We start from the raw sequence: 24,594 nt of genomic DNA on the forward strand, positions 1-24,594 counted from the left end.
GGGGAATTGTCGCTGCTCTGGTAGCATGGGAGAGAGGGCAGGAGGTGTTTCCATGGAGGCACTCAGTGTGGCTCTGGGAAGGCACAGGGGTGCTTTGGCACAGTGTGTCAGGAGAAATTCTGAGAACAGTGAATAAATTGCCTGCTTACAGATACCGCTGCCCTGCGCTCTGTGTGGCTCCTCCGCGATCCTGAGCTCGCGTGCTGCGCCGCAACCGATTCTGGTCCAGGCTCCCCCGCAATCGGGAAGGTTGGGATGCTGGGTCATAGGAAAGATGGTGGTACTGCATAAAAGTTTAAGAAGATCTGCAAGCTGTAGGGAGACGAGTCAGGGAGTTGTTTGACCTATGTCAGGCTTGAAAGGTCTGTTTTCTTTTTCAGAAAATAGAAAAAAAAATATATATATATGGGGAAATGAATGATAGTGCATTGCACGGTCCTCCTTTGATTTGTGTGTTATTTTGTATTCAGATACCTGTCCAAAGACAGGCAGTGATGGAAAGCTGGGGAAGTAGGTTTCCAGCTACTCCAGGACATTCTGATGATAGATAGGACTTTTGGAAAACCCTAATAACGTGATATTTTATTTTTACTTCTGTCTGTGTTTCTATTCCCTCCCCTCTGGCCTTTTATAAATTTCAGACTCACACAAACACTTCCCAAGAATGCCCTTCCCTTTGCCTGTTTGTTGGCCTTGCACGTAAATAGGGAGGGCTTGAAATCTGGTCATGAAAGCTCCACCTTATTTTGGCAATAACAGCCTCATCTCTAGCACTATTCATTTTACATAGTGAAGTAATTTTTTATTTGTTAATGAAATAGTTTGATGGGATCTGCTTCCTATTTAAAAGGTTTTCTACCTATGTTTTACACCAGTGAGGTTCATTTGCTGCAGTTAGAAATGATGAGCCTTTAATTTATATGGTGTTTTGCAAGATTCTTCCATATAATAGGTAAATATTGAATTGCCTTTGTATATTCCAATTCACTTTAATCTATTTGAGTTGTACATGTTTAGTGGTCAAATTTTTGTGTTATGTGAATTAAGTAATGTAATTTTGGTCCTTTTTCTTCTAAATTGAAAGCATTCGAAGGTGCAGAGGATAGAAACAAAGTTTATTTCTTCTCTGACAAGGTTAAAGCCCAAGAGTAAGTCAGACAAAAACCCCCAAATCCTCACACTGGATCTGTTTATTGAAATATTCAAATAGGATTCGTTCTCACTCTAGAGTAAATTATTTCTTTGCTGAAATTATGGTGGCATATGGGGAAGTAAGATATATTACAATAAAACTGATATAAAACAGTTGAATTCAGAAATAGTGGCAAGAGATAATTTTAGTTCACTATGATTTAATTCAATTAAATGCAACACTGTTAACTGCAGAGTAAGAATTACTTGTGCCTGCGCAGGCACACGCAAGCATTATTTATTCTCTGCTGCATCTCTCTTTGCAGAAGAAATTACACCGGTAAAAAGTGGGCACAGGATGCTTTCATAGCATTGTAAAAGGCTATATACCTCACCGACCTCAATGAAAATTTTACCTGAGCAAGGAGAAACAGTGAGCTAAGGCGTTAGAGAGTAGACCCATTAAAACCGAGGAAGCTGTATTTACATAGAATGCTCTCCTTGAACATCAGTAGTGTTGGTGCGGGCTGGTGGACTATCATCAAATAGTGCCTCAGAAGAGCTTGGTGCCAGCAGGGAAAATATAACTGCTGATTTTTTTTTTTTTCTTCAGAAGAAAATAGTCCATCAAAACAAACTGGTCAGTGTGAGCTGCCTGTGCCTTGCCCATCCCAGGCACTGCCCAGAGTCTCTTATGAGAGAGAGCAATTACTGATTTCCTTCCTTCTCTAAACACCTGAGCCGTTCCCTGCCCTGTACCTGCGCATGGCAGCCCAAACCCACAGTGGCATGCAGGCACTCAAGGAGTGCGGATTTCAATTGGAGCTACGTGCCTAAATGCCTTTGTGCATCTATGCCTAGGGGTTGTGCTGGCCGTGCCCCAAATCCCCGCTCTCAGGCTCGCTGCCTAGGAGGAGACTAATGAAGGGCAGGTGGCACAACACCGAGCTCCCTCCCAGGGCTGTCTGACCCTGCGGCTGTGGGACAGTGGGCTGTGACAGAGCTGCGCGTTCAGTGTGGTGATGGGAATGGTGTTAGCATGGGTTGTTGAGGGGACCTGCCTCCTTTTTGAAACTCTTCTGCTTCAGCCTGGCTGTCCCTTCCTAAACAGCAGTTCCCCTGTATAAATCACGATCCTGGAGGCTGTCAGGATGGAAATGAAAGCCCACAGGCACCTGCGTGAATGCTTGGTGCACTGGCATAGAATAACAGGCAGAGATTTGGCCAGGAGTTTTGTACGGATTCAACAGAAAGAAATTTCTTACTTGGTAGGTATGTTTTATTTGTCTATGTACGCTGAGATGTGTGACACTGTCCTACCTGGGTCAGACACCCAGTGTTCATGCATGAGGACTCCCAGAGTGAATCTTACAGCCTCAGCCTTCATAGCACACAGGTGTGTGAGAAAATCCTTATTTTTATTATTACATGTTTGTCATTATGTGTTTGGATCATGCCATGGCTTAAACATTCAGCTCCTGTAACTGTAAGCAAAAGGATGCTTCAAGTCCCACAGAGTGAGTTTGCAATCTAGGTCCAGGATGGGAGCTTAAAGCAAACGAAGAATAACTGAACAGGAAAAAAATGAATTGTTAATAGTTACAAATGCCCTTACACCAACTGCGTGACCACTGTCTATAAGCAGGCTGGCAGAAGATGCGTATTGTTGAGTTATTCTAAAGAAAAGAGTAAGTCTGGGAAACAAGGGAGAAACGGAAAGGGATGTTGTGATACGGCAGTGATTTCAGCTGCTTATGCTTTGGGATTGTTCAATAATGCAGGTAATTGTCTTTGATCATAGCCTTGTAACCACCACCTTTAATTTGTAGCACAGAGGTTACTATCTAGCACCCAGCTAGCCAAATGAAATGTATGGCTTGATTAAGGATCTCTTTTGTCAGTAATTTGTGCCTAATGTTTTTAGCTTTCCCACGGGCTGTTATAGAAAATGGTAAATCTGGTTTAAATAAAACCTGATACTGTTAATGGTTTAATAGCAGCTGCCACAGGGTTATGGCATTTTTCAACAGATGCTTCTGTTTCATTTTAAGCCTACACTAAGTCTTAGAATATATTTACATAATTAATATAAAGTACACCTACATAATAATGACAATATTTATAGTTTTAAGAGATTTCCTTAAATTATTTCCTCTCTCTTACTGTTATCTAATCACAATATATAACTTGAAACAGGAAGGCATATTATTAAAATAATAATTTATATTCACCTCTTCAAAAAAATTATAGAATGCAGCCCAACTATGAACATGTATCATCTCTTAACATAGCAGTTATAGGTATGGGTAAATCCCTTAGCTGCTTTAGAAAAAGAAAAAAAGCTTTGTTGTACCTGAGTTGTGCTTATTATCTTGCCTACTGTTTCAGTAGGAGTAGAAAAATGTGATGTTTGTATTCAAAAATATCAGTCGAGAAAGAGCTGCGTTAAGGTGTCTACTTATTTGCAGAAATATTTGAAGCAGTAAAGACTTGTAGCTGGTTATCAGCTGCAGAATGTTGTCTGGTTGAGGAAATCCCTGCTAATTTAAGAAGACTTTGGCATTTTAGGTTTTTAATGGTGGGTGATCAGTTTGGATGGATGTCTTCTATTTGGAGGTCTTATTCTGAGTTTCAAAAAGTATTGAGGGTATATCCTACAGGACACTTGGAGTCAGAGGATACCCTTGAATATTGCGGCTTTCTACAAGTACATGCTAATTCACAGGGAGGAGAGAAGGAAAAAAGGCTCCTCCTTATCTACCTTGGCTGGAAGGCAAGGTAAAGTTGAGCAGGAGTCTCTGCAAGGCAAATGTACCAAGGTATTTGCTGCTATGAACTTTGAGGACTGAAGTGGAAACAATAAAAGGTGGAAAACATTCAAACAACAGAACAATGTCCCTATTAGAGAAGAATGCAAGATAGTTTATTTAAGAGATGAGCCAGTCCCGGTTCTCTATAATCCAGGAGAATGTGTAGGAGCAGTTGTGAAGCACATGTTTGGCTGTGTGAGGGGTGTAGCTGATGTATTTGCTCCCCTTATCCCCAGGTGACTACCCTTCAGAGCTGTTAGCCCAGGGTATGATAGCAGTCACCTTCTATGTTCTAGCTTTTGTATGGTTTTTGTTTTATTTGCCCTTTTGAATGTATTAGAGCTGTTCAACAGGACCTGGGCCAACCCTCACATTAATTAAAGAAAACAGTTAAAATTGTGGCGTAGGACCAGATTTCTTTTTCTTTGTCTTTACCCTGCTTCTTTCTCTACCCTCTTCTTCATGACCTTGCATTGTTTCACACAGCAAACCTTACAGAGGGATTTACATAAATTCATTACTTCAGGGAGTTTCTTCACCCCTGATTTTCAAGTCTTTGCTATGGGAACACAATTGCTCCAGGGCCTTAAGGCATTGGTAACCCTCGTCCACACCTCCAAGCTGCTCAGAAGATGATCTCTCGCTATCTTATGAAAAGTATAAACAGTATTTGCCAGTCTTTGGTATGCTGAGAGTTTACCACCTCAAAATCCTTTCTGACCCTACCTTGAAGTTCATGTACTTTGCAAGAAAGGGTTTCCCTACTTTAATTTGAAGGAGGAAGGCTATTGTGTACCAATACCATTCCCAGAACTGGGTGGAGAAGAATTTATGACTCAGTGAGGAGCAAGCCTGCAAGTGCTCTCAATGGGTATTTGGATGAACTTTCCAAAGTTGTTGCAAGAAGAACCCAGTGGTGAATCTCAGTAAGCCCTCACAGGGACACCTCAGATTCCCAAGTTGGTTTGTTACTCTGTCTTAAAGTTTTCCAGTGGCAATATTTTTCCACCACTGGTAAATAAAGACAGAACATGAACACTTTCAGAAAGCCAAGGGAAAAAAAGAAATCACAAAATCAGCATGAAAAAAAAAGCGCAGCGTTTTCTGTTGGAGTGGAAAATTGTTCAAATACATGGTTTGGTGGAAAGAGAAGAGTTGTTAATTGCTTTAGCATGCAAAATTGGTTCAAAGGTATGAAGTTTTGTATAGCTTTATATGATAAAAGAAAGCTGGTTCCCTTGTGATGTTTTTATAACTAATAAATCTTCTCTTTTGCTCCTTTGCTAGGTTCTACCACCTAGAAAAGCTGTGAAGCCAGGCATGGTCCTCCTCTTTGAACTCTTCCTTCTTCGTGGGACCCGTACTTGGATTGATCGAGAAGTGGGATGGGGAGCTTTTCCCTTGTGTGACAACAATTTTAATGCTTTGGAGGGAAAATTTAAATGTCCCTTCCTCAGAGGCCATTACAACTCCAAAATTGACCGATTCAAGAAAATTGAAAATTTTATTTCTCAAGACTTGGATCATTGGTTATGCAATCTCTACTTTCAGGTTTGTATTTAAAAAAATTAGGCCTGTTGGTTTACTCACTGTTCCTCAGAACAGATTCCACTTTCCTTCTGTTAGCCTTAAAACTAATACCATCTTTCCAAAAAGCAGTTTATCAGCCTACCCAGTAGGCATATAAGGAAAATGAAAATCACATGCATCTCCAACTTTTATGTGAAATTAGTGGGTTTTTTACAGCCAAATTTTAGGATTATTTCAAATATCAAAATATTGTTTGGGGTGCTGAGTAATTGGATCAAAAATTGAAATTCTGAATTTGAGCCTGCTGCCAGTACATGTTAACTTCCTCCACAGTTTTAGTGAGTCTCAGAGGTGCTTTCACATGGTTACAAAATAAAATAATGTTGTTTATGATATTCCATTTGTATGTCTGGGATCCCCAGCTAGCGAGCAAAGCTTTGTTGTGGTAGGAACCTTACTTTTGAATAGTTTTTGGACATAATTCAGATGTGACACTTTTGTGTCAGATTTGGACATAATTCAGATGTGACATGTATCTCTTTGGTGAAAATAGGCCTGAGTTAAGAACTCTTCTTCAGTGAAAGCTTTGTTTCTGGACTGGCAAATTAAGGGTGTTACTGTAACTGAGATACTTTCCCTCATTCAGAATCTTAACAAGACCTCAACCTTATACCTCTTTTAATAGTCATATCTGGCTCAGGAAAAAACACTTACCAAAAGAGACAAATTCTGAAAGCACCTTAATTTTAACACGTGAGTTTACTTAATAGAAAATGTAGTTATTAATTTTCTTGTAGTGATGGCTTTCAGGCAATTTTCTTTCTTGCATCTACTAAGAGTAAAAAAAATTGTAGATAACTTCAGAATCGTGTAGAGATATAAGAATTTATAACAAAAATATACCTAAGATATGCTAAGAAAGAGAATGTCAGAAAACATTAGTAGAGCTATGGTAAAAAAATAACGGAAGAGTCAAAATTGGATGAAGTGGGGTGGGGAAGACTCCAAAACTGCAAAATTAGTCTTTCAACTCAACGTACAACGTGGGATGATTTAATGATCCGGGGAATATATATTTTCCCAGGTGATTCTGAATCTGGATTGTGAGTCACCCTCATTTACTGGGATGTCTGCTTTAGTCTGTCAGCATGGGGAAGACATACCTGGGAAACTGATAGGAGAGAAAACTGTCGTAAATGGAGTACAGAGGAACAAGAACTTCCTAAAAGCCTCATAGCAGCATCTTGGACTTCTAGGGTTCACAAATAGTGTACAAATAAGTGTGTTCTGGCTTTGTGGAATACTGAACTGCTAATGTGCATGTATTTTTTTTTCTTAATAGATAATTAAACTACCACAGGATTCAGATAAGCAAAATAAGTGTGATATGCACCTTCATCTCCCACCTGAACTTCTCATGTATTCAAGCGTTGCTGAAAAGAATGGTGTCTCAGAGAAGGTTGAACAGTCTGGACCACAAGGTGATGGATTCAAGCTTTCATGTTTATATTCAGGCTTTCGTTGGAGTAACCCCTATTTTCATTTCAATGTTGGCTAGTCATTATTGTTCTTGTTAAGCTAGATTTTCCTCATTCAGATATTGGTCCAACATGTGTTATAGCAGGAATACTGTGATTCTTTTTATTAATATTGCTTAACTTTGTTTTCAACTGTGAGCAATTTAAACCAGCCTCATTGCTGAGGATGAAATTTTCCATGCTGGCCTGTCCTTGAGGCTGAATAATGCTTGGAAAGTCGCAGCAATAACAGTTCAGCTGCTTATGACACCAAGCTTACAGGTAGAAATAAAAAAGAAAAGATACTTTTTTGTCTAGTTATTTCTGGAAGGACTCTAGCATGTCCCTAGGCTAGAACAGGGACTTCAAATTTGGCAGGGAGATAGTTCTGGCATCAAAGGCATGCCTTATGCTACTCCTATGAAATTCCATTAAGATTCAATCAAGTGGTAACGCACAGGAAAGACAAATTATCATTTGCTTATGCACAGCAGACCTCCCCAGAAGCTTTCTTAAAAAATTGCTGAATGTTGCTTTTAGACTGAGCATCCTCCCTGGCTTCTGTGAGTCTCCCGATGCAGCTACATTGAATGCATAATTGACCGTATTGCAATGGACTCAGAAATTGCTCCTCTTCTGTTAGAAATCCAGGAATGAGAGGAATGGTAGGATACTGTCCGTTGGATTTTCTTTTTCAGCATGTGGGATCTGACTGCCATGAACAAGAAGAATTCTTGTTTGGTATACAGACATTCCTATATTCACTCTTGTTTAACAAACTGGAGGATGCAGCCAACCCACAGGTTGTAGTGTCTGTGTGAATATTATGTGCAGATCTAAAACAGAGATTTAGTTCTTCAGGACTGAGGTTCCTTGAGCATTTGGGAATAGCAGCAGGGATGCACGGTGGAAGACGTGGGAGGAGAAAGAGGAGGATATTGGAAGGAAAGAAAGAGAGCAGATAAGCAATAATTATTTATCGTGGCAAATGGGCAGCTCAGGTTGGAAGTATAACATGAAAAGAGGCTAGTAGAAGTATTTTTCAGATAGTGGGTGATAGTTTAGGAGATAAAGAAAATGAGGTTTGCCCTGTGACACTTTTAGGCTAAGCAGCAACTGCACTGTGCTCAAAAGGCTTTTATATAACCACCCTGATACCAGAAGCATGGAGGTGTAAACATACATTGTACGGAGAAGTAAGGTCTTTTTTGTTGCCATATATCTTCTACATATCTGCTAAGGTGCTTCTAGATGCAGCACAAAACCATGAATAGCAGATCCAAAAGGTGGAGTTGCAGCCAATTTTTTTCAACAGTGAAGAGTTATGGACAAGCTCTTAATAAATCAAACTTGTCCTTACCTTTGTTTGGTCCTACCATCAGTCTTCACATGCACACCGACACATAGAGGCTGCAACTAAATAGGTCACACTTCTGGAAACACACAGGAAAACTTGTGATACTCAGTTCGAGAAGTCCAGAAAGATGTATTTATAAGAACTGAGAAAGAGCATTAGTGTATGTCCTATTTTGCGTGCAGACCTCTGAAATAGGCTGATAAGCTGATCATGGAAGATCTGCAATTTCCATGCCAAGCAGATTTGCACTAACAAAATTTCTGGGAGTAATTTTTGATATTGTTTATATTTATTTATTTTTCTTGGAGCCTTCTTTAAAGATATTATTAGCTGCTAATATCCCCCATGGGTTTGTTTTTTAATGTATCTATGCAGTGCTACAGTATGCTGTTTCTGCTGGTGATATGTTGCTAAGAGATTTAATAATGGGTAAACAAACACAACATGTGGTAATCCATTTCAAATTAAAAGTTTATTAAACACTAGCTTGATGACTTTCTGGCTATTTACAATTAAAGGAGCAAACCTTAGGGAACTGGAGATCACGTGGTGAAAATCACGATTTCAACATTTCCAACAGAAAAATGTGTTTATGATCTGTGGCAAGCTGTCGCACATTGATATGCTCTATAAATACTATATTATATCTGTTAAACCACCAAAAGCAGGGGGGAAAAAAAGGCTGTGTTAAAGTGACGTTAAGGTTGAGACACAAACCAGAGAAAGCAAGAACAGTCTAAATGAAGACTGGTGCTCTGTAACTCACTCTACTGCAGTAGTCTAAATAGTGAGTGATCTTACATATCAATACCATATGTGGTGCTGCAACATATAAGCAAAATAGAGCAGGTTAGGAGATGGTGTTTTAACCTTCGCTTCAAATTTGTCTTGGTTTTAGAAGTTTAAGACAGAACCTTCATATTATTTCCATTAACTCCAGGCTACACTATTCTTTTAAACCACAGCTCTGTGTTGGGCTGGGCTCTTCCCTGCTGCACAGGATCTCTTTTCCAGAGTACAATGCAGGGGATGCAACCTAATACCTCCCATTTTACTTCCTTTGTAGGTCACAGATGCACATTATCAGATCTAGTGTGTCTTTTAGTCCAAATCATATCTTCTTTCCATTCTTTTGAAGTGGTATTCCATAAGAGGTTCATGGAAGAAGAACCACAACCAGCATGCTTTGCTTTTTTTAAGAAAAGCCTCTGTTGTTGATCTGTTGCCCCATTAAGGGATGCACACTGCCTGTCAGTAAATAAATGACAATTTCTCCATGGAATTTATTAGCCATTGTTGTGTGGAAGGTGGTAACAACTCTAATAGAAGTAGTATAGGTAGGAAAATTTGATGCAACTACCAGAAACATTGCCTTGATAGGCTTGGATCTAAGTAACCCAGTGTTCTAAATGGATGAAAACTTCAGAAATATGAATCTCCATATAAAACACTAAATATATAAATTCTTGAAGAGAACACTCTTTCTCACTGTGAAATCCACAGCAAGATCCCCTTTGACTTTATAGAAGAAGGGATTCACATGTGCAAAATGTCAGTGTAACTCAGTCTTTCTTGAAAGTGGCAGCTCTTTCATCCTCAGAAAAGTAGCTGGACAGCACTTGTATATTTGTTCTCCAGTTCAAACACTTTTAGGTCAGACTCAGGCTCATTTGGGAAGTGTTACTCTGCACTTGTTGGGAACGTTCTTCCAAATGCTTTCTCTTCTGTCTGTGCTGTTCCTCTGACTTGACACCTATTTGTTCCCATTAGAAATGGTGATCAAATAAAATAGGCAAGTAGAAAACCCAGGGATGATTTTATCCTCCATAGTTTGTAGAACCAAAGGAAAACCTTTTTCATTCTAGTGACTTACTCACACCTCTTTAATATTGGCCAGTTTAAAGTCCTGAAGTTATGGTCAGCACTGTTGTAGCGTATAATGATGAGCACTCAAGACCTAAAAAGGGTGCTTACAAGAAAGAAGGTGGAAGAGTGGCTGAGGAGGATTAAGATACTGAAAGAGTCATTTTTTATTAGTGCCAAGTTGTGTGCAGTTTTTGGTCAAATTACAGCAGAAATCACTACCTGTACCTAAACAGTTACAGGCAACTGTACATTTTTTTAAGCAGAAGTTAGTCCAAGCACTACAGTGTGATATCAAGACAGGAGTTTTGCTTAGCCTGGCTGTGTTGGAGGAGAGGTGTTATCAGCCAGGATTTTCAAGGAAAGCGTTCGAAGGTAGCCAGGCTAGTTTGGTCCCAGCAGCAGGACGATTTTGCTATAGTAGAGCTGTGACACAGGTTATATTAGCCTGGGTATGGTGTTGTGTTAATGTGACTACACTGCTCCTTGTATGTGGGCTAGCAGAGATGTTTGTTGCCACTCCTTTGCTGGGGTAGATTTGTCACGTAGAAAGACTCCCACTACTTCAGCTGTCTTTGGGCTAAACATCTACATGCAGATTTTCTATGTGTCTGTAACATTTTCTTTCCGTAAAGTTTGCTTGTCCCTCATTCCCCCCTGCTCTACTATGGGAGTGTAAAGAAAAAAGCAACTCAGCTGTTTGAGTGTGGTTTTAAGGACGCTTATTTTCTTACAATGAACAAATAGCTCATTTATTTTCCTAAGCTTTATTCCGCTCCCAGGTTTGCTGTCTAACAGCAGCGCATGTGGTTCATGAGCCCCACGCATCAACCAGAAGAAAAGTTAGAGCAGCTGAAATTTTTTCAGTTCTAAAACTATGAGCTTACAATGGAAGTAAATATTATATAGAAGGAACATTATCAGGTATGCAATTTATCTGGTTACTGTAGAATTTAGGGCAATTTTTCGTCTGCCTGCGTGGCTGTTGGTTTGTGCCACTTGGCTTCATCTGTCCTTGAAACTCAGTGGAGTTGTAAAGCTTTAAACAGTTGTGCAGGTCTTTAATTGTAAATTAGTTTTGACAGGACTGCTAGGCAAAGGCCTGGCCCATCCCGTCGTGATGCTAGCCGACAACCCCTTACTGCTCCTGGAGCAAGGAAACATGTGGAAGGAATTGTTCTTTTACATTTCACAGCTTGTCATTTCCTCTGCAGGGCAACCTCTGACCTCCCCGAAAGATCCTGACACCCATAAGGGAAGTATTCCCACTGTTGTAAAGGAAGTGGAAAAGCAGTTTAATGCTGCAAAAGGAGGAGAAGCGTGTGTGTCAGAAGAAGTTGGGAGGAAAAGAGAAGAGCTTAAAATGCTTCCAGCAGGTTAGGACTTTTATTGCGTTATTTAATTTACTGAAAGTTTGCAAACAGATCTGCTTGGCATGTGTGTAAATACCCTCATCTCCCTTCCCCCTTGCCCTGTGATAGCATCTCATCATTATTTCACTAGGCAGAGGAAGCGATGGAAGAGTTTAAATCAATCGTGAGGGATCAAAAGCAGCTTAGGCGAAAAAAGTACAGAAGTGGTGGGCTTCTCTGCCTAAAAAGTATTAGCGGGCCAAATGTGTTAGTAATTACAAGGTGTGTGTGGAGTGCACTGACAACATTAGATTACGGCTGGTGTTTCCGTGACATTTTTACATCCTTTCATTTTATTTGGTCATTTATATCCATGGATCACAACATGTTGCTGTTAGGTGCTTGGGAAGTATTTTTTCTTCCTGAAGCATGTTAATAGCAATATCCTTTGTTAATTACGCCGAGCTAAATTACGTGAGAGTGCCTGTCTGTATTAACATCAGGTAGCATTTGCTTCTGTGATGTGAGGTTTCTTTTGAAGGCAAAGCCTTGCAATTTTCACTGTTTTGGTTTTGTTTTGGTTGTTTTTTTGGGGGTTTCTTTGGGGGTTTTTTGTGTTGTGTTTTGTTTTTAGAAAAAACCCAGGTAAAATGTACATGTCTGAGAACTGAGTAACACAACCCCGAGGTTCCATTCTAAACTCAGATACCACCATGATGGCCAGAGGCAGATTTACCACAGGACAGGGATCTCACGGTACCAAGGTTACAGACAACCATCTCCACTTAATAACCTGGGTAGTGATAAATAGGTAGATTGAGTAGCTGAGGTAGAGGAGAGGGCATCAGGAACTGACCTGAGACTCCCAGCACTCATGACTCTCCCACCCATCACAAACAAGGTGAGGGTCAGCTTTCATTTTAGGGAAAGGACGATTCTCATGCCCTTGGTGTGTAGAGAGAGCTGAAAGTGCAAGTGAAAATAAATTAATCCCTCCTTTTGAAGGGAAAGAGTACCTCCTCTGTACCAGGAGGTCATGTTTAGACATTGAATTGAAAAATATTGGGTTAGAGATAGGTAAGACCTACCTGAGGTCTGATAGCTACCACTTATCTGTGTAAACAGTAGTTTGTAGTCACCTTCAAGTCTGTGGGCTCCCTGAAATTATGCAGTAGAATTTTGGAAGCTGATTTGAAGCCAACTGACATGCCAGCTTTCCTTTTACAGCAACCCATGAAATGTAGTTCAAAAAACATTTATTCGGAGCTGTTCTTCTCTGTTGACTGCCCAGGAAGGCTGGGACTATGTATCTGCTATTATAGGTATATTGAATATCTCATGTTAAGCAGGCACAAATAGAGGTAGGAGCTAGTATGGCATTGCTTGGTAAGGATTCATAAACACTGAGTATCAATGTTGACCATCATAGATGCATAAGAAGTAGAATACGGAGCTGGTGTCAGTTTTTTTTAAATGGTGTTGGTGACAAAAGGTTAAGTATGTTAGAGAAAAAAGGTAATAAAAATTTCCAATGTTTGAAGGGTTCTCAATACACCTCCTCCTAATAAGACCAACACTTCATTAACATGTCTTTTCTAGATGTTGGTCCTTCCAAGAAGGTAATCACAGCCCCAGCTTAGAAATTTTTTTACAACTTATATGTTAGTGGAATCTACTTTGAAGTGCATTTAATTCGTTTGTCCAAAATTAGTTGTGCAAAGCAGCTTAGAATACTCACACTATTTAAAACATGATTAACCTGCATGAACAAAATTGTTTTAAATAAAGTTTAATGGTATTTGACATTTGCTTTTGGCTGCTTTTTAATTTTTTTGCTGATTTCTTTTCCTTGCCGACATTTGGATGTTTCCATCTTTAGAATATATGTCTCAAAACCCAGTTATTAGTTGTGCAGGTACACAGCGATTCCTTCTCCCCTCTTCCCTTTACCCCCATCAATAATGCTTATCTAGGTCTGAAAATACCATGTTGAATTTTTATTCAAATTAGTTATGTGGAGTTTGGCAGAGATCCAATGCCAAATAAAGCATTTTAGAATCCATATTTTCAATTCAAGAGGGTCTCTTACAAATACTCTGAAACAATACAGCTAGAGAAGTGGCCTGATTTTGAAAGGTACTGAATTACTACAACTTTTATCAAAGCACGGTTAGATTTAAAGGGCAGTGTTTTGCATCATCAGAGGATCTGACTCAGTATACTGTAAGAGATAATACTGTCATCTACTGAGGATTTTAGAAACAGAACTAGTATAACAGGGAGTCTACCTGAACTACAAGCAGATGTCGAAAAGCATTGATGGATTTGAATTAGGTGAAAAACATTTTTGCTTATCTTTATTCACAAGACAACAGAAGTTTGTCTTGATGAGCTCAATTTCTGGTACTTGCTAAATCTATTACATGTTAATTTAATGCAAAACTTTGGTTTCAAAAGGCCTGATATTAAAGCAGATTTTCTGTGATAGAACATTGTCAGTAATGTAACCACTAAACTTAATATCTGCACTCGCAATCAGAGAGGGGGAAAAAAGCTTCATTTTGAATTCCCCAGATAATTTCTGCAGAACCACCTATAAACTAGGATTTATACTGTAACTGATGTTTAATTTGGAGCTTCAGCAGTGCCTGCATTTTCCTCCCCACCAACGCTCATCCCAGCAGGCAGCTGTTCTCCAGCCTTCCTCTCATATGAAGCCTGATTTCTTTTTTTCAAAGCCCCCAGTTATGCATGCACTGCAGTAAAAACCCTGGAAACACATAAAATATTCTCATAAATATTGTTAGTCAGCCTGTTACAAGCAGCTTGCCTTCTGCCCATTTTGGGGGTTTGACACCACTTCTGTTGTTTCTTCAACCCTCTGCTCTATCACCTTTCTATGGCACACCCAGGACAAAATTTTAGCCCCTGATTGTCAAACCTGCCAGCTCAGAAGAATTCTTTCACTCAATGTCTGTCTTCTAGAATAAACTGAATATTGAAAATTGAATATTAAATATAGATCATATTAAAGATCTTAAATTCAAAACCCTCTCTGCATCTCTGGAAAAACATTGGGAGTGAATTGTGTCATTTTGTGACATCAAAAATAATTTCTGTCTGAAAAAAGTTTCAGAATAATACCTAAGCAAAGATGGCAGCAGGCTAACCGAGGAGATAGGGCACCAGCAGGTAACACTCAGAAATATATTCAGAACACATTAAGATGTCCCCTCCATATCAAAAAACCAAACACAGAGACAACTTCATCCTGAGTTTATCACTACCTTTGGAGACAAAGTTTTTCCTTTGTGTGGGTGAGAAATGGTTTTGTTGAGAGGATTGTATTTATGCTCACAGCCACTTCTGAAACAATTTCATGCAAACCAGTGAGCCTACCTTGCAATATCTCTTATTATACTGCAATGAGGTTCTTCTCCTTCTGACATGCTGTTTGCTTCTACATAACAGTCATATGCAAAAATAATTACCTAAACCAAAAATCCTAAAGCTGTTCTCATTGCTAGTTCCTCATTGGTGCCACTTTAAAGGGAACAAAGTGATGCTTTAAATTGAAGATTGCTTGCCCTTCATTTTTTCATTTTGCAGCCTCAGACGGCTGAACCTTCTCTTTCTCTGCGGGCCTTTTCCTCTTCCGAGTGGGACTGTGTAAATGACTGGGTTGATTCTTGCAGATAGGATCAAATTCAGCTCCCACTTACAGTTGTGCAATCCACGTAACCCAAACTCTTCTCTTTTCTGACTCTTACCACACTGTTTGATTTCCCACAGGCCACGGTATTACTAGGGAGGGAGTCCAGATAGGATTTTCATGTTATTTGCAGTTTTCCTGCTGTAATTTAACCAGGCTGGTGATTTCTTTGTCTGCTGCCCCACCTCTGGATGGCACAACTCTAAAATCCTTTCCTCCTGAAAGAGAGGTTGCAGCCATCAGAAGGGAGTTCACTTCATCCTTATCTACTTTGTCTCCATATAAGTCAGAAGTATTTCCCACCAAACCAATGTAATTTCCTAGCTGTCCTGTTACATTTTGTCCATATTTAAAAAAAAATTTTTAACATTTCTCTTCCTGCCCACCCATCAAAATTTCACGATATCAGCTCTATCTGCCGCCTCTGAAAGTTTCACATCGCAGAGAATCTGTTTCCCACCCCTCTCTAATTCCAGCTCACAAAGGGTATATCTACAGTAGCATTTAGGTTTTTAGGGCACTTTTGAAGTGAATGCTCTGCCCCAGTTGCTGCTCTCTGGTTTGCATTGCAGAGGGATCTCGGTAGGACAAGCACTGGACTCCTTTAGGGTGAAGCTAAGAAACAGGATGGCTTTAGGTGTGTGTATCAGGTATTAATGGGCCATCAATTCCCATGACCAGAGCTAGCCTGGCATAAACTCTTCAACACACAGTGGGGTCCCCAGTGTTCGGTGGTGGCCTCCAAATTGCTGGTTTCATTCTACAGATCCACTCCTGTTGCACCACAGTGCTTGTTACAGAAGACATAACTAAAGAGGATAACTTCCAGACTGAATGTAGAGGATAAAAAGGTTACCTTATACTCTACAAGGGTTAAGAAACAATAAGACACCCTCCATTATTAAAGGTCATGCTACTACTCTCAGCTGTTGCCCCAAGAAGGCTGATGGTGAGAAAGATAACGGAGTAGCACTAACATTTTTAGTTTCCAACCTTTTTCCACCCTGTTTTAAAAATGTAGGTCCCAGCTAAACTCAGGGACATGGTACAGGTAAATCTTTGTATCCCATATCAGGTGTGAGCTGTGTAGCATCTGAACTGTTTTGTTTGGACTTAATATCACCAAGAAATGAGACTGCTCTCAGCATTTTCAAGGGTGGAAACAAACTTCATCTCACTATACTTTCCCAAATCCAGGCATTACTGTTATCCTGCCCATTCCACAACAGTGGGAAAAAATGCCACCCATTTTTTCCTATTTGTCTTATACAAATGTACAGCACTAAAACTATTCTGCTGGACTTCTTATTAATACCTGATCACAGATTTATAGCATTGGATTAAGAATTTTGTTGTCTTTTCCAGGCCCTGGTGTAATCATATTTTCCTGCTCTTATGTATATGTTTGTTGACTTCCAAATAAACCTATTAAGAGAGAGTTTACCCCTTTATCATAGCTATGATACCTGTCTTCAATCATTCTTACTTGGTGCTATTTTTTCCTCCTCAAATTGTTCATTTTTATCATGGATGGTATTATGTTCCCCTGTCAGGGAACAAAATGTATTTTGCGTCAATTTGCTAAAATAGTCACTGCTAAGTGCTATATCTGGACGAAGTTGACACCTTTGACATTTTCTAAAATGGCAAAAATAACTGTATTTAAGGTATGATTTATAGGTACTGTATGTCAAAGGAATTTCTATGTTATTACAGTTTCTGATGCAGCTATCCCAACTCCTTCAATGAACAAATTGCTGATAGCACAGCTAATTAATTCTTTATTAGTTTTCTGTGGTCAATTATAACAAGTTATAAAAAAGTAAAATGTAATTTAATAATAAAGAACTGTGTGATTCTTGTTTCATTCTCAGAACTGCTTTGTTTTGTGCATGTGGAAGAAACAATTTCTACATAGCTCAATTTTATAAGACACGTTTCCCCCCACTAACTAAGAGCAACTCCTATGATTAAAAAGTAGACTGGAGTCTTTAAATGTCTTTCTGATTGCTGGCCTCTATTAAAAACTTCTTAAAATAATAGATAGGTTTAATTCCTCAAGCCAAAGAAAAATTATATCATCTTAAGTATTTTCCATATTTATTATATTGATGAGACTTGGCTGCAGAGAAAAAAAAGGAAGCAAAATCTCTTGTATTGCAAGTTTTAAATGTACCAGGCTAAGGTTTACTTAATTAGAACCTCCAGGCAATAAAGGAGCCCTTTTTTAAATTCTGTGAATCTTAATATGCTAAATAATGCAAAGCTTCAACTCTTCAAGCATGAGACGCACATCTGGCAGCTTAACATTTAAATTACAGAAAAAAAACCCACTTCAGTAGTAATTTTCATGAAGAAAAGAATGGGAAATGCATTACAACTAAATTTAATTTCTTTTTAGATTTTTCATCCTGTCTAATTGCAAGCATTTGCCATCTTTGCCTTTATTTATTTATTTTCATACAGATTTTTTTCTGTACTTTTTATTGATCTTTAATTTGAGCAGCTTCTTACTGTTACAGCCATTGAAGAATTACATTGTGTTTTTACTTAGCAAAAATTGTTCAGAGAAATCTATGAGGAATTAAAGTAATGAGCTCACTGGTATAGAAAGAAAAGAGCATTCAGAGCCTTACAAATAAAATATAAAAAGAGCATGTCATGACTAAATAACAAACTTGAGTTCCTTCTCCCTTCCATTTCTTAAATGTAGAATATTATTGTTCATTCTTTTTATTGTGCTGTTTTTTTTGGCCAAGGTAATTACTGTTTTATTCATCTCCAAAAACAATGTCCAAGTCTTCATTATTTCAGCAAAGCTATTTGGAAACCCATTTCAGTGAGCCAAAATTAAAAAAAAATTGAACAACAAAGAAAACCACAGTAACCATCTTTAGAGGTATGTTTTTATTTTAATATGTTTATGGGCTCATACATGTGTCACATATATGGAATATGTGGAGACAATTTGAACTGTTTATACTGCATGTGTGCACACACGTGACATACCCAGCAGTTGTATTTTATGCAGTTTCACTATGACGTAAATACCTGTAAATATCTCACCCACTACAAATGCTCAGCATATATACACCTATGCGTGTGTGTATATACAGAAAGTAAAAAATAGAACGATATCCCTAGGTATATACACAAACACACAGGCTGAAAGCTGTGACAGTGTATATGTGTATATTGTAGATCTACAACTATAACACCTAAGAGCAGATCCTGCCTGTACTGTGATTTTAAGTACATTTGACTGCCTTTTGCTGAGGGGAAGTGGAAGTAACTGAAAAAAAAAAAGTGCAATAATCATTAAGTGTATTTTTGGCTTATCCTCCATGTGTTGTACATTAAGAAGTGTGATACAGACCTTTATTTCCATCGCATCACTGCTTCCTATGATGCGGGAGTACGTTTTTGTTCACTCCACAGGTCACTGCTTTTTGAAGTCTGAGGGACACGCTACTTGAGTAAACACTGCTTAGAAAACATGAGTACTTTGGATCCCTGGGCCTCATTCTCAATCCACAACCATGCCCATGCAAGAAAACGAACTTCCTTGTCTTTTCCAATGAACATATCCTGGGGTGTTTAAAATACCTTTCACTGTCATTCTTCTTGTGTCCGTTATTTCTTTATTTCTACTTTTTTCCTCCCGCTTCGTATCTATACAATTTTTATTTCCAGCACCACAGTATCTGAAGTTTTATCTGCCTTTATTATCCTAACACTTCTGGAAGATAGGAGAGAATTAACCACCTATTTATAACTAGGATGGAGGGGAAAAAATGACCTGCCTGGAGTCATGCAGGATCCCAGTGGGAGCAGGAACAAAACCCAGCTCCTTCCCTTCCAGAGCTTTGACTTATGCACTGATATAAAAATACGTTTTGGTTTTGTTTTTTTTTTCTTACAGAGGATTTTTATCGAGACTGCTGTGGCACCACAGGTGAGCACTGTGGCTCGTTTCGGCCGAAGGAAAGCCAAGGAGGACATCACACGGTACTGGCCTTGGTCTGAACGTCACCATCTCCTTTAAAGCGCACGGTGAAGCCATTGGAGCTTCTACCTGTGCCATTTAGGAATGATTTGTGGGCTTGCTTCTTGTTGTTGTGTTTCCTTAATCTATCACCGTGAATTTTGTTATACTTAACCATAGGGCTTCACATGGCCAGGAGTATTGCTGTCTCCTGCATAGATCTATAGGGAGCTAATCTCTCCAGCAAAGGAATTTCAAAGGAGTAGGAAAGACCATCCAGTAATCAGACAACAGCAGCTTGATCAAGGCTGTGCTGCAGGATGATATTATTTCAGTAATGTTTAAACACAAGATAGATTTCCTATGCATCTATAACTGTTAAGCTCTCATGTCCTTGTGCAGAAGACCCCTACCATCAGATACTTTTAGTATCCTTATCTGCAGTATCTTGGTTAAGGACATAATTCATTTGTTCACAAATATTGTGTCATCAGTACAAGTTACCAAGTTACATCTGCATCATGACCACGCTTCCTAGGTGAGATACTACTTGAATTTTCCTATTTTATGTAAATCCTGAGAACTAAGACACAAAGAAGACTCTGTATTCCTGAGAATTGCTTCTACCTGCATTATCTGTTCTAAATTAGATGTTTTCCAATGAAGGATGCGATTTTTCTCTAAGTGTTGTTCCACTTCCCTCCTTAGATCAGCATGGCTGCAGTGAACTATAGCTGTGAACATGAATATTCAAATTAATCATTCTGGTGATTTGTCTCACCCTGTTCTAGACATACTCTGAAACATTTTTAATGCTTTTAATTGCCCATGGAAAAAAGTCATCACAGTACTCGGAGTACTCACAAACTTGTGTAGTATGTGTTTAGACCTGTATGCGTACTGTGGCTCAAATACTCAATAGCTGGGAATTATCGCAACTTTGACTTTAGTAGTGTGATGATCCACATGTAAATATCTATGAGCAAAACCAGATTGGCCAACTGGAAATTCCCTCCATTTTAAATGCCTAAGTTTTCAAGTGATTTATTTCTTTAGGGAGGTAAGGATAACTTGGAGAAACCAGAGCTATATATAAACGTAACTGCAGACTGATGTGTGCATGCATGTGTGTGGGTAGCCTGATATCTATAGGAAGACTTATTTAAGGACTGGTGGAATGGGTGTAATGGGCAAAGCAACCCAACCCATGGGAGTGGCAGAGTGAAATTAATTTCCTACAATCCCATAATAGCACATTGCCTTTGAAGAAAGTGCCACGCTCTTATAGGAACCTCAGTTGTGGGTGGCTCTCAAAGCCACATTAAAGTGACCTGGTTTCAGTAAGGTGCGTAAGCCCATGGGTAATTCAGCACTGTCTGGTCCCTTTGGACTCAGTGAAATGACTCACAAGCTTACAGTTATTGACATGTTTAAATAGATTTCTGAACTGAGCCTCTTATGAGAATACTTCTGCACAAAAGAAATGTGAGCATGTGAAATCTCCTTTCAAAGGTTGTAAGAGCCCCTCTTTTTTAATGGGAAGAGCGAACCCTAATGTTCAGAGAGATCCTTGTTTGAGCATGTTCAAGATTTAGATGCTTGGTCTGAATTATGTCATTTGGGCCTACTTGTATCTCTGGAAATGAAACCATCTTCTAAAATAAATTTATGCAACAATCATATATTGGAAACAATTACAAACTAATGTAAAAAATAGGCTTAAGGCAGAATATAGAAGTTCATGTAGTGGATTATTCTCCTCAGCTGTCCCTTTTCTTTTTGTAAATAGATTTTTTTTTTTTTTTTTTTTTTTTGTAGCAAAAGCAAACAGAAAGACTTTTGGGTCTGACCTCACCTTTTTGGGTAATATAGGATATATCAGAAAAAAACAACGATGTTATTTCTTTGCCCCCACTGCCCCCAAATTCATCTATGCTAAGGAGTTGCAAATAGTCTCCCACTGAGTATCTTTTGAGTGATGGGCATTAGTGACAACTTAGTTTTTGTTGCCATGAGTGTGCAATACTATTGCGTGTATTCAAGATATTGAATGGTGGCTATGAAGGACACAGTGCTCCCAGTCAGTGACTTGTGAGAGAAGTAAAATATATTCCGTGGCCGTAATCCCATCCTCATGCAGATGACTGAGCTTCTGCTTTCGTACTTCAGACAATATCAAACGCAGTCTCAGAGAAATTCACTCATCATACTCTTTAACACCTTTGGGATTTATGTCTTAAATAATGTTTTTATATCTACTTTGCACAGGGATAGTTTCATGGAGACAATGTCAGTGCAAGCAAGGTACTTTGCACACACTACCTACTCTGAAACTTTGACTTTTACTAGGGAATTAAGTTGGGCAGTCATGTGGCTATCTGAAATGCAATGCTATCTGTAGCTGCCTCGTCTTGGTATTTGAAAACAGCTTTGAGCATGCTACCCACTTCTACTCTGCCTTAGCTGTTCATGTTTACATAGAAACACTTTTTGACAATATATTCCGTTGCTTGTGGCAACTTTACCAATGACCGCTGAAAATACGATTGTTGTATCGTGTTTACTGATAACCATATTTAGCATTATGTAGGTATGGATATGAACCTCCATCTGCTATGTCCATAAGCCTTAAATTAAAATTCAAAATGTGGATGAGGTCTATGTAATTCAAGCTTCAGAATACAAATTTGCCTTTTAGAGCAAAATGGTTTACCGAGTTAAAAAAAAAAAAATTTTTTTTTTGTAGTTTTCATAATTAGCAAAGTATACAGTGATGTGACTACATCTAATGCCAATATTGTGTTCCTTGGAAACTCTGAGATTTTTCCGAGATCTACAGAATAATCTTGGATTTTTGTTCATTACAGCTTTCATAAATGCAAAAGTCAAAAAGGATCTTAAATCATTTATGTTACCTTCTAGTATAGGCTAGAAAACTTCAACTGCTTGCTTCGTAAAATTGACATCAAGGGATGGAGAACCAAAATTTCCCTTTGTGGTTACCTCTAAACAGTATACTTTCTATCTCCCCATCTAAAGTAATGGATAAAAAGGGAGTCCTGTCTCTAGTTTGAAGGGTAGATTTAGATTAGATATTAGGAAGAAATTCCTCACTGTGAGGGTTGTGAGGCACTGGCACAGGTTGCCCAGAGAAGTTGTGGATGTCCCAACCCTGGAAGTGTTCAAGGCCAGGTTGGATGGGGCTTGGAGCAACCTGGTCTAGGGGAAGGTGTCCCTGCCCATGGCAGGGGGGTTGGAACTAGATGATCTTTAAGGTCCCTTCCAACCCAAACCATTCTACGATGATAATTGGTTTTAACTTCCATCCCTTTGTTGTCTCTGGGCTTCTTCACTAAATGTTAACAAACCCTTTACAGAGTTTGGTATTGTGCCTAGGAAGGTATTAATAGATAGCTTCATGAAGTCACCTGTGGATGTTTGTTTGGCAAGTTATGACCTCATTGTGTCTCTTGGTGGAAGTGATGTTCGGTTCTCTGTCCAGGGGAGATAATGCTGAGGATGAGAGGAACCTGCCCGTCACTCCAGAGAGAGGTGATATCAGTGCCAAATCGGGCCCCGTGCATGCAAAAATGTTATTCCAGAGATGAGCACAGATTAGGATTCTGTACTTTGTAGCTCAAGGAGTAGTTTAAATCAGCATAAACTGACACCAGCACTGAAAGATGCAGTACTGTCCCCCTTCTCCCTTGTGCTGGCACCAGTGCAGGGTGGCCTGGATCAGAATGGATCCAGCTGAGAGCTAACCCAGTTAATAAAAGGAAAAGAAAAGAAAAAGGTCAAACAGCATTAATTCTCTTCCCAGATCAGTTCCCTCCATATGTTTTACTATGTGGATGTCCAAATTTTTGTGCTGACAGAGTGCAGCGTGCAACACAGGAAAAAGCGAGCAGGTAGAGGAAGGCTGGATGTCTTCTGATGTTAGCACAAGCTTACGCCTCCTTGAGAGGGTTTGTAAAACCACAGCATTATAGGAACATAAATCAATTCACTGAATAATACTCTGGTACCATTCTGGGTCTCGTGATTTAAGAAGGAGATGAAGGTCCTTGAATGCGTCCAGAGGAGGGCAACAAAGCTGATGACAGGGCTGGAAGGGATGTTCTCTAAGGAGCAGCTAAGGACACTGGGCTTCTCTAGCCTGGAGAGAAGGAGGCTGAGGGGCGACCTCACTGCTCTCGAGAGCTTCCTGAGGAGGGGAAGTGCGGAGGGAGGTGCTGGGCTCTTCTCCCTGGGATCCAGTGATAGAACGTGTGGGAATGGTTCAAAGCTGCACCAGGGGAGGTTTAGACTGGACATTAGGAAGCATTTCTTCACAGAGAGGGTGGCGAAACCCTGGAACAGGCTCCCTAGAGAGGCGGTCGATGCCCCAAGCCTGTCAGTGTTTAAGAGGCATTTGGACAACGCCCTTAACAATACGTTTTAACTTCTGGTCAGCCCTGAGTTGGTCAGGCAGTTGGACTAGATGATCGTTGCAGGTCCCTTCCAACTGAAATAGTCTATTATATTCCTACGGGTTTTTGAGCCAGCTTTGCCACTGCTGTTTTCCAGGTTTGTTTTCGAGTGAGGAGTAAAACAGAGCTAGAAGTTCAAAACAGGGTGAAACTGGCAGCTCTTACTTTGCTAGCTATGCCCAGCTAATTACCTTAGTTTTCTAACTTGTTTTTTACTTTTCATTTAAAGATTAACTGGAATAACCCACCTGACCAATGTTATCAAGAAAAATCAAGTCCTGGGAACAATGCGAGCCCAGAAGACGGGAAAACATCTGCAGAGAGCAATTTTTACTTGGAGGAGTTAGAGAAATACACTTTTTCTGTGTGGTAGGTAATCTCAGCATCAAATAGTTTCACAACCCAAAAGTATGCCTTGTTATTCTTGTACTATAGAGGTATCTACATTCAGGTGAATGTTATTAGGCTGCAAAATCCAACACGTAGGTTGACAATTATCTAAGTAACATCAGTTTGTCCCCTTTGTGTATGCATGTTATGGTTATGATATCATATGCTATTTTTCCACCAAGCTAATTTTTCTCTGTGTGTTCTATTTATTTGTGTAAATAGTAAGTATTTTATTTTCTGCTTTTTGGTCACGGTGGCCCCTGGCCTTATTTACAACATGCAGACCCTGCCCGGAACTGAGAATTACTGATTTCCTCGTACTTTCCTTCCCAATAGAACTTTACAAGTAAGAGTTACTTTTTCTTCGCAAAATCATTGTGAAGTAAGGAAGGGGTGTTATTTCACCTTCACAGATAGGGATATGAGGTAAGATATTTCTAGCACTTGTAAGTAACCAAAGACTTGGATTTTCTTT

General features: G+C 39.3%; 1 protein-coding gene across 1 annotated transcript in view; it reads left to right on the forward strand.

Moving 5' to 3' along the window:
- LOC104261486 (uncharacterized) overlaps positions 1–24,594 on the forward strand; it is a gene marked incomplete at its 5' end in the record, with an annotated part of 147,750 nt that overhangs the window by 47,649 nt on the left and 75,507 nt on the right. Inside the window, 4 exons of the mRNA XM_059815665.1 lie at positions 5,229–5,492; positions 6,814–6,952; positions 19,195–19,280; positions 23,959–24,098. Of these exons, the coding sequence (XP_059671648.1) occupies positions 5,229–5,492; positions 6,814–6,952; positions 19,195–19,280; positions 23,959–24,098 (629 nt within the window). The remainder of the gene's footprint in view (positions 1–5,228; positions 5,493–6,813; positions 6,953–19,194; positions 19,281–23,958; positions 24,099–24,594) is intronic.

Source organism: Gavia stellata, chromosome 3 (genome assembly GCF_030936135.1).
Source record: "Gavia stellata isolate bGavSte3 chromosome 3, bGavSte3.hap2, whole genome shotgun sequence".
NCBI classification, from domain to species: domain Eukaryota; kingdom Metazoa; phylum Chordata; class Aves; order Gaviiformes; family Gaviidae; genus Gavia; species Gavia stellata.